The sequence below is a fragment of the Linepithema humile genome, chromosome 5 (genome assembly GCF_040581485.1).
Source record: "Linepithema humile isolate Giens D197 chromosome 5, Lhum_UNIL_v1.0, whole genome shotgun sequence".
In the NCBI taxonomy this organism is placed as follows: domain Eukaryota; kingdom Metazoa; phylum Arthropoda; class Insecta; order Hymenoptera; family Formicidae; genus Linepithema; species Linepithema humile.
The window spans coordinates 18,725,553-18,742,826 of NC_090132.1; the positions used below are offsets into that span (position 1 = coordinate 18,725,553).

The window sequence follows — 17,274 nt, forward strand, 5'->3', positions numbered from 1 at the left end:
TGATGAGGAAGCATTAGTTGAAGCAATTGGTAATCCAAGCACGTTTTATCGAAATGATAGTTAGTACGCTAATACGTCGGATTAGAAACCAGACTCGCATGTAGCAACATAATGTCTCAAGATGCCTTGATGTGTAAGCTAGAATGTCAGAAGGTAGAAATTGCGCGTTTCTCTCTCTCTCTCTCTTACTCTCGGAGGCGTTGATCCGCGAAACGATTAAGGATCGTTACGTGACTCTATTGCGCGGCTCGTAGATACATCGGTGGCAGATTACACGCAGATCAGGCCAATCTACGATTCGTTTCAGGCACAATACTTGACCCTTTCTCACGCTACCGCATCTTTGCCGAGCCAGGAAATAATCAGTCTATCGATCATACGATTGTTCCATTGTTATTGCGGATTTGTCGCGCGACTATTTCTGACGAATATGTGATTATCTTTTTAATTCGCGAAATACGCGTTTAATGATATAATCAAACAAAATTTATTTGGATAATAATAATTATTGTAAATTGTGATGAAAGATAATCTCAGAAATGTATGCAGTTCAGTTCATTGCTGCAAGTATTTAGTATTGCAAAAACTTTCTTAATCGATTGAATTACCAGATTTTCAAAAGTATTAATTCAACGTTAAAAATTTCGATTTTGTTTCATAAACAGCGTGATTATCGTCAAACGCAACGAGCGCAGGATGACATTTTTTTTCGTGTGAATACACCGCGAGATACGACGCCGTAGAATACATTCTCAAAGCCGCGTATTATGACCGACCACCTACGAGATAAACAGTCATAGCGGATGTCCATCATTGTTTCCCATCGTTCGTTCTCATCGGGAACCGATTTCTAAAAGATTTTATCGGGATAAAGAATTTTATGAATGAAAGTGAATCCTCCTATCTCCATTTTTCCTTCACTCTCCCTTTAAACTATTCTTCCGCATCTGTATATAATATCTATCTCGTTTTTCACACGGTTACAGTTTACAGTTCACTTTCGACATACCTGGTGATCGTTCCGTGAGGTGGAGATGTCGCTTCTTATTTTCCTCTTTCTGTGCCCCTTCGGGCTCCCTTTCCTCGATCTTTCTTTCTCCACCCCCTTTTGCCCCGCCGACTCGGTCGCCCCTTCTTTCTCTATCTTCCATTCTTTATTTTTTGGAGCAGCATTATCTCATAATCGACCGGATGATTCTGCCGTCCACCAGAATGGCATGGCCTGCTGAGCACACGTTTGAGTTCGTTAATGTTCGCCCGTGAGAGTGGATCTAATGAATTTGATGACTCCTTTCTCCGTTGATCTTGCCTCCTCCCCAGCCGAGCATTCCTCGCCCGCCCTTCTCTTTCTCCTCGCCCGGAGCGTGTTTCTACGGTATCGGCGTAACGCACGGTATCTTTATGATCCGGGCAATAAATCGAATTGGTCGAGATGAGTGTTTTTACGGATCCGACAGGCTCGAGGAATCGCGTTTCCGGCGACGATAATGACGCTCCGATAAACATTCGTGCTAAATTGATTTCGATTTATCTTTTCCATGGAAATAGATTATTGTAAACGTTAATTGAAAATACGAAGAAATATTTTCGAACTCTATTGGCACTATCTACATTGTGTGATATTTCGTATGTCTTTTGACATACTTATGGTGTCAAGAACAAATATTCTAATCACACATTTCGCAGAATGAGAAAAATTAATAGTTTCCCCATATTTATTTTACAAGAAAATTAATATTGGAAATGGAATATTAAGATAAAAAGAATTCAGCAATGTACATTTTTATTCTAATTAAAAAAAGAAATACTTTTATATTTAATACAATCATCGAAATAAGCGTAGATTTGGATTTATTAATGATAAATTGCTTACATTGACACGCACATATCATATGCTGATTTATTCATTCAGATTAATACGTCAATGTGGATGTTTGCGCCTCTTAATGCCTCCAGGTCTTTAATAGAAAACAGATATTCTGTCTAAGAGGTGCGCACAGAAACTCGCTGAAACAGGCTGAGGGCAAGTGACGGCCACCGTGGCGATCGGAGGGGGAGGAGGGCTCTGTAATTAACAATCCATTTTGTATTCGGCTCACCTGATCGCGTCGTGTGCGGTCCGTGACGTCATAATTCGGGGCCCCTTCGAGGCGTACCGCCCCCTTAATGCGGACCCCGACACCTCTCGGCTCCGCGATCCAGCACGCACTTCCCTCTCTTTCTCTCTCTTCTGTTTTATTCTCCTTCGCCTCCTCGCGCGGGTACAAACGAAAGAAAAGGAGAGTCCGAAGAGGCGGACGGATGAGAGAAAAGACGAGTAAGGGAGAAAGAGAAAGAGAACTCCTCCCTCACATCCCTCGCTCTCCTCGCACGATGCCTGAAGATGCCTGGATAGTATATACACCTCGAAGGCGGTCAAGGGGGATATAATGGCTCGGCTGGACTTCACACGATGCCGACTGGTACACCGGGCCCGGAGGATGATACAGAGCCCGGAGAGGCCGCGTGCGAGAGAGAGACGAAACGAGAGTGGACCTCCGAGAGAGGTTCTGAAGTCGCGGAAGGAGCTACCACTACCTTCAATCTTCCCCGATCCTTGTGTATCGTCCTGCTCGATCGGTCTTCCGGGAGATGTCGGTTGTGTTCTGAATTCCTACTAGCTTAATTTCATTAACGAACGAAGCGCTACAGCGCGTGTCGATAATTATAGGTCATAATTACGACTGGCTGTTGAGAATGTAATAAAAAAACCAAGCTTGCATAATTAAAAGACGCGTGCTGTGAGAATGAGAGAGATAATAATATTTCAACGATATACACTTCTAACACCGCGGCCGAGAATATCGCGGTCGTGTGCGTGCCGTGGATTGGAACAAAAGGGAGGAAGGAGTCTGAAAGAGAGGAAGATTAGGCCGTTCGGAGGCGTCAGAGCGAAGGGGCGGGAGAGGGACTTCTCGTGTAGAGTCGAAGGGTGGGCCCCGTTACCCGGCTTTGTACGAGCGGCCCCTTGCCGCTGTCAGCCCGCGGGGGCCTTATTTCAAGACCGTACCGAATCAGGCACGACAATCGCCCTAATATCCACACGAATGCCGTGCCGGAGGCCCCCACGGTGCAACGGGGCTCGCCGATGAGGGAGGCGGGCGAGGTCCTCGCGCACGATGAGTAAGAGATCTTTCTCCGTTCTTTCTTCGTCCCCCCGTTCGCCCCGTTCTCTTCGTCGTTTTCTATCTTTAACCTCGCGTGTCTTGAAATTCTGCTGGCTTTCGGCCGCCCCTCGTGAAACTGACGCGCTTCCATCTCAAAACAAATCGTAGATATTCACGAAAATGTTTCCAACTCCGGTCGCCGAGTTCTTTGATCCTTTGTGTCAATGTGTGAGCCACACTCGCATGTTTTCAATAATCGCTTGGGTCACGCGATTGTTTCCTTCCTTAACGAATAATGATATTTAACGTATTCTTTTTCGCTTTATTAAGACTCAGCGATATAACAGATGAGTTCATACACAGCGCACATTCAATATGTTGCATTTGCACTCACTTTTTAATTACAAATGACGACACGTATTTTGCATAATCGTAAATTTACTAATTAAATTCTTGCGCAAAAAGTTGAGACCATAGAGGCCTCCAATGACTTCAAATTGCAATGTATCGAAGAATACGATATTTTAAGATACGCCAATGCTGCGGCTATTCGATATTATCGCTCACGATTAACGCCTATCGTTACCAATCATTAATAACCTTGCATTATGGAAGTTTCTCTCAATGCTCGCGTTGGCGAAGCGGGAGGAAGAGGGCGGGGGGGGGGGGGACGTCGGGCCCGCGGCGTAAAAACACGTTGTTGCTGACGCAACTACGCCCGCATTGTCCGGGGATGCAGCGCGTCATTAGTGGAAGCTTCAACGCTACCATCGCGCGCTTCACGTCGGCATTCAGCGATTCGCTTCGTGGATTCGTTCGTGACGAGCTCCGAGCGAGTAGGTGGCTAACAGCTAGCCGGCTCTCGTGAGGGAAAAGAAAAAAGGAGTCGTTTAGAGGGGTAATGGGGTCCAACGGGCCCCGTGGCTCGGTTTACCGAACGCGCCCGCCACAAAGCCCCCAGCGAGGGAATAAATGCAGTCGTTACGGTGTTTGCGTCGGCATTTAATTGTTTGCCCTTTCCTTTCAGAGCGCGTTTTTTATCCGTCTTCCACCCTTTCAGCGAGGACCTTTCTTCCTTGTTCTACGCGATGTAACATCTGGATTAATTTGTAACCGTCCTCGCTTGTAGTCGAACCGTGAAAAGATATGTGAATTATTAATTGTAGGTATTGATACTCTTGTACATATGTATATTGCATGCCTTGATATCGATATTTTTCGTGATTTTTAAATGGAAATTTTAATGCTAGCTTTAAACACTAAGAGCAAGTGTACTTGTTTTCAGAAAATAGATAATAATTCATTGATTGATGTCTAGGCAAATAATGCGCACAATTCGAAAAGCGAGTTTATTTGTGTCTTTTACGTTCGCGAATTATTCAAATTACAAATTATATCTCTACCGATGGATCGCCGGTGTGATCGCCGCTCCACCTTTCCACCACCGCGAGTTTCTTTTATCTATTCCAATGGAAGCGAGCCGTGCATCATGGCGCAGCTGATAAACGGATTACGAACTTTGAATCTAATTGGATCCCGGCACCGATTGTAAAAGAAACCCTCGTCGGCCTTATTGCCGGCCTGAGATTAGGATTTGTATAGTTCGTGCGTATGTATTTGCCCTTCTCCGGCGAACTTATCTCTCTCCCATTGCCGGCTTCCAATCTGTCGCTGGAGAACCTGCCTGTGTTTACCCACATTTTCCTCAGGTTTCCAATCGCTTTATGGTTCTAATCGTCGCTTCCGCATACTTCGCCTCGCTACGAACTCGCCGTGCCTTGTCGTTATCGACAACCTTGTCAGCTCTGTTATCGAGACTAATACCGTGACTATTGCTGCAGGAATTTTTAATAACGGACTACCTGTCGTCTCTCTTCTCTCTTGACCTCTTCCTCGCCGGTTGAGAGAACAGTCCACTGTTAGTTAAGTCGATTATATTGACATAGATTATCGCTGCAACATCATTCGGAGATAAGTGTTATTTTTTTGTAAGTAGAAACATTTTTGATTTATTTCGGTCGGACGTTATGCGATTGCTCACGTATTATTAGTGTAGGTATATAGATATTTTGTATATCTACGTTTTACGTGCTCTATCTTACAATTTATAAGATAAAATAAGCATTCAAAGCACGTTTCTTTTTTTATTAAGGTTAGAAGATAAAGCAAAAAGGAAAATTGAGAACAAATAGAAAACTAGAAGAAAAAACTACGGAAAAAATTTGACTGTATTCGAGTTTAGTATAATTTTATGACATATAAATCTTACGCAGTTTATAATTTTGCTTTAATTTCTTTCGCGAAAGTATACATTCCCTTTAATTGATTGATGCTTTGTAGCCTCCCGTCATTATAAACGCGAGTTCCGTAACTTGAAGATTGAAAATCGCGGTATTTGCGCGAATCCATAAACGTAAGATATATTTAAAGAAATCGGCGAAGCTGCTGCGAAGAAGGAAGGAAGGAGCGGGCATGGTGCCGCGGTATCGCGGCATAATAACAGAGCGCCGCACCAGGCCGAGCTAGCTGATGACTTCATTGAACTGGACCCGCTTAGGCCTCGGGCGCAGGACCTCCCTGAAACCGCCTCAAATTATAACGCCGGTTCGGGCCCAGGCCCGCTTTTGATGGGTCCGAGACACATCTTAAGCTAGCGGGGCACAAATAGACTCGGCCACGAAACCTCGATTTTGCAGAACGCGGGAGACAGAAATTTCCATATTTTGCATTAATCGTTTGTTAAAGCCACTTAGAAAATAAATTTTAATTTTTTCACTGCGATGTATGTCAAAAATACTATTAGAAATTGTTGACAGAAAGAATATTTTCTATTAAAGCAGTGCGACAATTAAATGTGAAACTAATTAGAAATCTGTTTCATTTGCATCCGAGAACGAAATCATATTCTGTTCTGGTTTTATTCTGCTGCAATTTGAGAGATTTTATTTCATATATCATATGATTATGATTTACTAGCGAAGTGACTTACCACTTATCAAGATAGTATTGCTGCTTTTGTCAAGGTTTATGTTTCTTGTGTCTCGTGTTGTCTTTTTCCCTGACATGTCGTGATATACGTTCGTTACACCGTCGTAAACATCGATGTATCGTTCGGCGATCCATCTAGTTGTGTGAGAACGATCGCGCGCGATTCGTCCGATTCATGAACTATGTATTGCGAGTGTAGGTACACGCGATCGCGATCGGGATCATGTAGATTCCATTCTTGGAAGAAACTAAATGCAGCGTGGCACGAAAAATCGCGCGGAGACATACGGGCGAGTGGATCACGTCGGATTTATCACGCTCCAGAAATCGTGACGAAATAGTCGCAACGTACATATAATATGTAGATACGACATATAAGTACTTGGCATAAACGCAATTAGAATACACGGCATATAATAGAAGGGTAATGAATCATTATTTGAAAATATTATCAATTAAGTTTAAAATTTCTTGAATATAATAAGCCTGTGTTTTGTCTATTTACATTCTTAAATTATTAAAATTTTAATATTAATTTTATTCTGTTATGTTGATATTAGGTATGTTTTAAATTTAAAGCATTGTTCAAACAAATGTGTCTGCGAAACAAACAATCATATTTCGGTGAAAAGTGTACGCTTTTATCGAGAAACGAAAGAGATTCAGATTAGAGGAATTGTCTCTTCCCGGCAAAGAATACCAAAATTCTATGCTCGCGAGCCGGTGAATTATTTACGACGTACCGGCTGGAACATACACGAGAATCGAGAACTCGATCGCGGCAATAATATCGCGTAGAAAAAGGGAGAGGGAGAGACAGAGATCGAAACGGCGACATCGACCACGGGACAAGTGGAGAACACGCCGCGCACACGGAGTCACCTAACCCGGTCGGGTCAGCCGGATTATCCTCCGTGTCTCTGCTCTCTCCGAACCTTCACTGCAGATCAGAACGTATCGATGTCTGCTCGTACATACTGGGGCGGGAGATCTTATGGGAAATAGAAAGTGGGCACGCGGCATTCGCGATTGCCTCGCGCATTTAGCCTATATGTAGTTTACGAGCGGGCTGCTTCGTAATTACCATTGTGGAAACTCGCGTCGGAAAAAAAGAGCGAGATGGGATACGAAGGTGGATATAAAGGAGGTCGGACGAAGTAGAGGCGAAAGCAGAGCGAGAGAAAGAGAAATACTCTGCTTCGTAGGGAATCGAGAAACACGAAGGCTTAGTAAGTGCCGTGTAATTGCTGCGGCGCGTTTACTCGGGCATCTGTTTACCCACTTCGATCGCAGAACGCGCCGAGCTGTAAACGCCCATACGAGATTGCTCGAATCGGTTTCCATCTTGGCGAGAGCGTGCTTATTATCCGCAGAAACGGGCTGCCGATTGGTATCTACTGCGTATTAACAACGCTGCTATGAACGTTGTTTCGCAACTACTCGCCGCAGTGGCCTTTGATAATTAGGAAAAAAAGAACCGCTGGATGAGATAGGATAGACGGTTCCGGGCGAGAAAAGCGTGTCGATCTCCGCTAACATCTCGATATAACCTGACTCGACTCCTAATACTTGATCGCTGACAACTCGAGTTAAGTAACTTTCAGTCAGTTGATCACTCGTAGAGCGTAGTTGTATCTGCGAGAGAAAATTTTGTTAATATGAAACATAGTGATGTAAACATAGTTAGCGATTGCGGTTCAGTAAATTTTGTTCGATTTTCTCAGATGGTTGTACAATTTTGATATTAGGAGAGGTAAGATTAATGATAACCAATAATGCTTGCGCATATCTCGTTTCACGATCGCTGACATCTTCACGCGGCATTCATTTGCGGGACTGTAACACGGTGTGTATATTTTGAAGAATGTCATTTCTAAAGAGAATGTTGTCTCGGGATCACGTGTTAACATGAATCGATGAATGCAGAGATTTGAAAGGATATCGGAATGTAGATGTGATAGAGTGGGACGCAATAAATCGGCGAGACGTCACGATGCAGAAAAACGGGCGGGCCTACTTCGTCCCGCTCTTTCTTTGTCGTGGGACCGATGACACGCCATCGGTCTCAACCGTAGCTCCTGGACCTCGCTCGCCTACTCGGTCACGAGGTCTAGCTCGATCGTCTGCGACGCGGCCTTGCGAAATTCGTAGCAAAAAATACCCACGGATCTCCCTTCACCACCCCCTCTTCCTCATCTTCGTCCACGTCCACTTCGTCGTCCTCTTGTTCGTTCGTAGATTCGTATAGTTAGGATCAAGACTGTTTTCAAGATTTCACGGATAATCCTTTGACTAATCCAAGTTGTGACGTGCGTGTGAAATTGATACGAAAGATATGATTCACGCCGCAGGATGTGCGTGAGATTCTTAGAGAAGATAGAGTAGAGTTGAATTAAACTGTATTTTTCTTCATATATTTCTAGGACATAATAAACCGTCCTTAATTTGGATGCTATCAATTCTTAATCTTTCTCAAAATTATCTTTGTTTTTTTCCGGTTAATTATGTATATATATATATATGGTTTTATTTTTAAATCTAAAAAAATATATTAAGTAATGTTTTGTTTTCGAATTATCGCTATAAGATACATCAATTATTAAAAAAATATAATTAATTAAATCGCTGTAAATTTAATCCGACGTAGGATTAACGCGGCGAAATTGATGGCAGTAATATGTAAAAATGCAACGATCTGTTTCGAGAATTTGCGGCTCGAAAAAGCATCGCCACGCAATCCATTCCACAAAGTCCGGGTCATTAGTAGCGAAGCTAGGCGAAAACTCTTGCCATTCTCGCGCAGTCAATTAGCCGAATTGATTACCAGACACCCGTGACTTCGGTCGTTATAACGATCCGTTCCTATTACTTGCCGCGAATGCCTGGCGTGCCGTTGGTCGAGTGGCATGCAGAACAGCGTGGATACCGAGAGCCGGGACTGAAAAAATCATGCCGTGAAACATTCTGCAGCTTTGTCGAGGCGCGCTCATCGCGCGTGTACATTAGTGTGTTTCGTCTCTTTTTTTTCCATGTTTCTCTCTCTCTCTCACTCTCACTCTCACTCTTTCTCTCCTTCTTTTTTCTTTCCTCTATACTCTCGTCATAATAAAAGAATCTGTTCCTCCCTCTATAACGCCGGTCCGCCTCTACCGTTTCGACAAGCAACGGCAGCATGTTCGAGCAGGTTCTCAGGAATTCACGACTCATGCGGCGACCGGGTGTCCAGGTGAAACGGATAATGGCATTTAACGAGGAGGAATCGGTGCACCCGGTGCTGCACCAAGTTCAAATTACCGGGTTAGGCTAATGTACAAATGACACCCGATGACGATCGCGGGTATTGTTCTAATATACCTTTCTTTCCGCGAACGCGTTTTACCCCCGTGAGAACACATCCGCCTCTTTCATCCATTATCCCAGTGGGACCAACCCCTAATTTTGTAGACGTTTCCTCTTCTATTGCTTCAATTCTTTAGCTTATCGTTCGAGAAATCAAGCGAGCCTCGCGTCTGGCGACACTCGAAACTGTTAAATCAAAATTAACTCTACCAAAAAGTACCAATATTGACCATTTTTTCTCATTGAAAATTGATGACTTTTATTAAATTAATGACAAACTTTCGGGATTTTATAAATTCAATGCACATATTTTTGCAACACATTGTATGCATCAAATTCTTTTTCGTGCAGAAAGATATGGAAACAGATAGATTGCCTCGCGAAAACCGATGAGTGTAATTAGCAGAGCTACATTACAGTAGATTAATTAGCGGACGAGTAATTAGTGTGGAAGTCAGAAAATTCAAGCGTATAAACGCTCGTGGGGTGATGGCAAGAAGGGGGGAGGGGGAGGGGGTAACGAATTGGGATGATAGAGAAGGAGAGCGAAAAAGGTGGCGGAATAAGAGAGGCGGCTCTCCTCGTCTCTGAAAACTGGTCTGGTGCAGTTGCGGTCTTAGGAACAGAGAAGAGTCGAAGGAGCTGCATTCCCCGGTAATTAGTCTCACCCATAAATTACTGGCTATTTCGCGTCTGTGTTGGTCACGAGTCGGTAACACCCGTTCTCCCCCTCTCGCCCCGGGTACTTCGAACTTCCCTTTCTGCTCTTCCTACGCTTCTTCTCGCGCCGGCTGGTCACTCGAAGTTTCTCTCTTGAAACCTCTCTCGTGCAAATGACAGGACAAGAGATGCAAGAATGCAGCGCGAGAATGTAAACTCGTGAAGTTTCTGATCGTTACCCGTCATTGTTCCGTCGATGCGTGCTTCCTGTGAATTTTTTATCGTCGATTCTCTTTCGGCATCTCCCGACGCGGACGTATAATTAGTCTCTCGGGTAAGAATTTCAGTTGAATGCTCGTTGCGTAACGATGAATTTGAAATGAAACACGCCGCAACTTCTATGTGACTTCTGTATGATATCGCGCACGTAATGAGTTGCCTCGGTAGGACCGTTCGGTAAGAAAGATTCTAGGTGCCAGGAGGTCCGACTCTATGGGAACGAAACGGGCTCATCTTTGCCGTAGGTCTGCGGACCTGTTCTGGCCCGAACACATCTCTCGGGGCGCCGAAGAAAGGGGCACAGGACCCCGCTGCTAAATGAGCTGTAATACGGACCCCCGCTGAATCTTCTCTTTCCCCGTCGGCTCTTCGTGAACCGTACTCCCCCCTTCCCCCCACCCCACCCCCTCCCTTTCGTCGCCGCTTAAAACCACTCACGCTGCTTGGCCCGCCGGTTATGATATGACCACACGAGACGACTTCTTCTGCTGTCGACTCTTCCTGTAATAATTTTGCTTCCCGGCTGTCTTTTATTTATTTTTTTTTTGTTTGCTCTTTCATCGCTGCTATTATCGCCCTCGTCTCTATCACTGAGATCTCATTCAATGATTGCTTCATTCCCGAGCGCGCTCGGGAAAAGAAATGCTTGGAAGTGGTGCGAGGTGATCGAAAAAGAGTATTGATTTCCTTTAAGGAATCAATTTGTCAAATGCAAATGTTTTCGAAAAGTGATTGTTTATCGATATTAAACTCTTTATTTTATTTAGTTAATATATGTTGATTTAAAACATTCTACAGATTTTTGATTAAAAAGATTTTCAGAACGCAAAGATTTTCCGAAGAATCTTCTCTGCCAAACATTGTACAAAACTATTCTGTTTTCGGATCATTGGCGATGCGTTTTTTCTTTGAAGACGTGATTTCCGCTATTGAGCGAACTAGCTCACAGTTTCTTTTCTTGACTATTATTCCGGGAAATAACGGAGAATGGTCGTGACATTAAAAGAGCTATTGCTCACAAGTTCAGTCAACGAAGCAGTTGACCTGCGGCACGGCGGTCGATTTAGTAATTAGGTCAATTGTTCCGATGTTCGGTGCTACAATCTAATGGATTAGGATCAGATAGCGATAGTTGATTAATTGCATACACCGCTATATTGTATATAATTTTTTAATTTTATTAGACGTATTTTATTCGACGTAGATTGCTTACACGATTTGATTATGAAATCAATCGGCGAGATTTAAATCATCGCATTTTCCGTCGATTTGACTTATTAGCTGGATTTGATTATTTTATTATTGGAATGCAAAGTTAAATGCATGAATCGTAAAATATCGTCATGCACGGTAGTAAACATACTCTTGAAGGCTATAATTATCCATTCCGCGTAATGACGGTCGTTAAAGGGCTGAATTTCGCTACCGAAGTACATAAAACGTTGTTAAGGGTTAGAAGACTACACCTATTACTAGACTTTATTTGCAATGCGGTGGAATTCGGAACATCGATACTCCGCAAAGTGCCCGGGCACCGGTAAAAGCTGCGGCCGCGAAGCGCTCGCGGCTTTGTCGTGGCGGCGGAGATGAAAAGGATGTAGCGAGCCACACGCCGACAGCTTAAGCCCTCAATAGCCCTCGACGATGGTGCCCGTAGCGTGTACCGAAGCCATGATACGGCGGGAAGGGGTGAGGTGGAAGGAGCAGGTCGCCGGTCGAAAGGAGGAAGAGAAAGAAGCGCGGGGGAGAGGCGCGAAGGGGGGGGGACCTCGCCGCGGCGAGGTGGCGGGTCGAAGAGGGACGGGGCATGAGACGGCTACCGAGCGCAGAGAGCTCGCCTTCACAAAGCATCAGAATGGGACTTACCGGGGCCCCGTTATTAGTCCTTACTCACTTCGTACTTGGTAGGGCCACGAGAGAGATCAGATCTCTCTCGCGCCGAGCCGCACGCACACAGGCACGCACACGCATACGAGCCGCCGTTCCCCATGCCGTCTGGTGATGAAGGCGGACGACGGCGTGGAAAATGTCAGTGTCATCGATACCTGCTTTCCTCGTGGCGCTTCACGACCTGAAAACTCATCATCCGGCAAAAGAGTTCTTTTTGTCGCGCGAAGGGCGATGGGAACGGGCGACGAGAGCGACGGCGTCGGGCGAGATTCACTTGACAGGTCGCACCGAACTCCTTATTACGAGAACGAGAGGGTAGGAAAGTGGTAGAGGGATAAGAGGTACATTCAAGCGTCGACTCGATACCCGGATAATCTTTTCTTTTTGAAACGGCAAATTAGGAGTAGGTTTTTTTTATTTCCCGATTGAAATTTCGTTGTATCATGTTATCGCGCTAAATGAGTGCGTTTAATTGTCCTCATAAATGTGTTGAAAAAATCCGGTATCTTCTTATCATATCTTATAAATTTGTGTGATTCGTATTTCTTTTATTTAGAAAATGGAATAAATTTAAGTTATAATTTTATTGCAAAGTGTTGCATTAGGTTTATGAAATAATAGTCAGGTGAGATATTTTAATATGTTTCAATACATGGCTTTGTGGTATCAAATATCTTGTGCTTATCTTTATAGAGCGCTTTTAAAAATTTCAATTACGGTATTTGACATATTTGATAGTACGAAAAAATTTGTTACGAGTGTAACGCACACTGAATCGTATTTTCTAATGTCTTAGCAAAACTGTGATCTCATTGTGATCTGTTAACGATTTATGACAGTCTATTATTCGTCGTCCAGCCTGGCGTCGATCACCTTGACATCGCGCGTTCGAACCCGAAAGATCGAGACACGATCGCGCCTCCCTCCGTGGGATCCTAGGCGCGGTGCGAGCAGAGAGGAGCCGACGAGCGGTTCCTCGTGCCAACGGGTTCCGTAGGCGAGTTAAAAGAGGAAAAGAGGGGCTCGGTTGCGTCTCGTTGCCGCCGAGCGGCGCTCACCTGCCTAAGTCCGCAACAGTCTCGTACGGTTCGCTCGGGCCAGGAGCTTCGCCGACGACCGCAGACGGCCGAAACCTCTCTGTCTCCCCTACCATTTGAAAGTTTTCCACCTCCGCAGGCTCTCTCGTCGGTTTTCCACCCTCCTTTCCCCGCCTACTCGTCATTTCCGCCTTTCCGTTGGTTCTCTCGCTTGTCGCACCTGCAATTTCGTAGAAATTTACGAGACCGTTTTCCGATCGATCCGTCGATCCCGCTTGAGCGGGGAATTGAGAAATCTTCAGCGTTTTCAGGGAGGGATGGTCTCCTCCCCGAAGATCGTGTCTCTCGCGACGGTGAAGTCGAGGATGCACCCGTCGCCGGCGTCGGTGGCGGTGGTCTCGCGGCGGCGGCGGTGGTGGTGGTGACGGTTGTGTGGTGGTGGTGGTGCTGGTGCCGGTGAAGAAGAGGAAGAAGAAGAGGAAGAAGAAAACGGCGTACATTGGTGGGGGCTCTTCTCTACTCCCCAGAACTCCGGCTGGTGGGGGTAAGGCAACACTCAAAGATCGTGGTGACGTAGTTCTGGCAGGAACGCGACGCGTTTTTGTCCACGTAGCGAGAAAAGAGAACTTTTCTACGTCTCGTTTGCGCCACACATAGTTGATACTTTTGGGAGAGAAAAAGAGCAACGGCAACAAGGAGTAGGAGAAAGAGAAAGAAAGCGAGAGAGAGAGAGAGAAGAGAAGAGAAAGGGACGAAGACGTCGGACAGTTCGACAGGTGGAAAGAGAGAGAAAGAGAGAGGGTGACTAGGGAGGGGGGAGAGAAGAAGGGGAGCGAATAATCCAAAGGACCGGAAGTCAGTGCTCCTTTTTCCGGATCTTCCGCGAATCGCGAGCTCCTTTTTCGCAATCTCCGTGTCTCTTTCAACGAAGGGCATTCTTCAATCACCCTCAAAGCACCCTCAGCGCGATACGCGATCATGAAGATCACGCGTGCACCGCGAACGTCGTGGCTGCGTAATCCCGAGGAGATACCTTCGCTTCGCAAGACGCGTCGTGAAACGCAACGCCAAGAATAGTTCTTCGGACGGACGCAACGGTCAAGAAGGACGAGGAACCTTGCGCACGCGGCGAGTAGATGGTCGCAACCGACCGCGATCGTTCGTCAACGTCTTGGTAACAACGTGAGCAAAATCTAGTCTATCGCGAAACTGCGAACACAATTGTCCTCGATCGGCGAGAAGAGTCTCAAGTGGATCCGCGGCGTTCTACGCGTGACGATCTACGTCGCGCGATGTCGGGCTTCACCGCACGGGCCGATAAGGGAGTCGCGCGGTAGAGGGGAAACAGTTTGCGTGCTAATATTCGATCACGAGGTGCATACGAATACCGGGGGACGCGTACTCGGTGTACTCGCACTTTCTTCGTCGACTCGACTTCGCAGCCGGCGATCTCCCGAGCGCATCGCTGTCGCGATTTCGCATTTCCCGTCAGTGCGCAGAGTCGGGACAAAGGAAACGCAATCGGTGATCTTCGAGTGTGCTACCAGGTGCGGAGGGGATGGAGATGCGCACCGTTCTCGTGGCGATCTGCCTCCTTCTCGTCACCCCCATCACCGGCTCTTTCTGGTGAGTGACACACCTCGTCCTGTAATATATTCTTCCACGCTCCGATTCTGTATGCGCTATTACACTTTCGCAAGGTTATTACATCCTTACAAGATGTTACGTCGAACTTTTTGTTAACTTTTCAAAATTAATATACGCAGAATAGTAAGTCAATCGACGCAGGTAAAAATTCCTTCCCTATTTTTTTTTTTTTTTTGTCAGAAAAGAATCAGAGAATTTACCGATCGGTTATAGCGCGTTATTTCGCGCATTCGCGGCTTAAATATAACCAGGTGAATTTTGCTTATCTAACTAAAGATTGCAATCAGTGTCACGTTCTACCGTAATGTGAGAAGTCTCATTCACGGTGCGAGCCTTTGCGTAAGACGAGTACTTGCTTCGAGCATTTCACGAACTTTTGCGGGGTCCTTTCGAATTTATGCGTCTGACACGTGATAAATGAAAACGTTTCTCGTCCTACTATTTTCAAACGCGATTATCTTAACGCGCGGTCACGACGGTTGTGCCTCCACGATAGGAATAACAACGTGTTCTCGCGTCCCTCGTCGAAGTCTCTGAAAAGTGAGATAAAGAGTGACACGTAACAGCTCGGTTTTACGTCCTTAGCGTCGTAACACGTGACGACCATAAAAACGAGGGTTAAAACAAACTTGAGTAATAGGTACGGTATCTGGTAGCCCATCCTGCTTGCGCGGTTAGGATAGGAAAAAAAAGAAGAAATAAAAGTAGAAGAAAAATCTTTTGCGTGACTCGTGTATTTACTCATTTCAATTTATCACTCATACGTGATAGATTTCGGCGCGATTTCGTTGACATTACAATTTTACTCGCCACGGTATTTTCTTTATTCCAAATTAAATGCTCGCTTATTAGATTAGAATATTCGGCTTGGCTATCGCAATGGCTCCGTTACGCGCTACAAATTCTCGCATTATTGTTTGACGTATCAACTGTTACATTTTTGCTGGAATGCTTGTCGTTTAAATCGCGCACAGCGCTGCGACAGATTACATACGTGATTGTCTCCTTGCATTAACGCGCTAATACTCTGTGAACGCGAAGAACTAACGAGTGCTCCAGTTTCGAGACGCGTCATCTGGGTTATCAATTACGTCGCGCGTTACGCGCACGTAAGATGAGTAATGACGCCATAAATCCTCCTTTGGTAGTTATCCATGCTTTTATAAGCAGACTCGACTGTCTCGAGATTTATGGCTTTATTTTGCGCTACGCAAATCGCTTATTATTGACGACGCAAAACGCTCCTTGAAATATGTATCTTTATTTCTGAATACTGATCCAAGCAAACTCACTTTCGCCTATTCGTTAAATTACTCTACTGGTTCCTAAATTATCACGATTGCGACGGCTGACGAACGAGACTTCTAGAATGCCAAACGTAACAATTGCCGAAGCGCGAAATCACGTGGCACTTACAGTAGCTATGTCTGAAATCCAATTATCTCGGCGAGTAATAATAAATTACTCGGTAGCGCGACATTGCTGTGTACTCCACTTTGTTATGCAAATGTTTACACGATGATAGAACGTTATCGTGCCCATGCCACTAGGAATTACAGCACTCGGAGACAGATCATTTCGTATCTATCTGGTGAGCGTAGCGTGAACTTTGAGTGCATCAACAAGGTGCTTTATTATACGTTAATATGCGAAGGTGTCAGTTTTTAATAAATGTTTATTATTTCGAAGGAGGTGGAGTGTTACGAATACATTATGTGAATAGATTATAATTACGTTAGGTAAAGAGATATTAATTATTTAATTATTATTATCCGGAAATATCGAAAAGTTAATTACGATTGATAGCGATTAATAAATTAGCATTGTTAAATTAATTTTAAGGATTATTCAAATCGTAGATTTCCTTTTGTTTTATACGAGTGAAATGTTTTCTTGCACTGGGCGATTTTGGCAGCGTCAAGGAGGGTTGCTCGCAGAAGTGAAGAAGGAGACCCTCTCGAGTTTGGTTAAATATTTGTTTCCGATTTAAAGCGGATTTCTGCGTCCTGACGATGCTGTGAGTCCGCACCTTATTGCTTTCTTAGGCTGTCGCAGCCGTCGTTCACGGCGTGTTTGATAAATATATTAGGAAGATGACGGTTTGTTTCGATAACAGGTATTTAACGGTCTGACTGGAAACTCTCCGCTCTTTCTTTCTGCGTGCTTCGTTCATCATCTGCCACGAGTTAATCTGCAGCTACTACAGTGCACGAGGGCACGTGTCGCATCGTGTTATTCGCTTCGGTAGTTACTGCGACGCGTAGCATACCATAGGCAGAAAAAAAAAA

General features: G+C 44.9%; 1 protein-coding gene across 2 annotated transcripts in view; it reads left to right on the plus strand.

Moving 5' to 3' along the window:
• Wnt6 (Wnt oncogene analog 6) overlaps positions 1-17,274 on the plus strand; it is a 59,960-nt gene that overhangs the window by 10,253 nt on the left and 32,433 nt on the right. Inside the window, exon 1 of one of the 2 annotated variants that reach the window (XM_012373759.2) lies at positions 12,923-14,965. The exons of the other annotated variant lie outside the window; for it this stretch is intronic. Within the exon in view, the coding sequence (XP_012229182.1) occupies positions 14,898-14,965 (68 nt within the window). The 5' untranslated portion in view covers positions 12,923-14,897. Of the gene's footprint in view, positions 1-12,922; positions 14,966-17,274 lie in introns of those variants that run through there. 2 annotated transcript variants of the gene reach the window in all.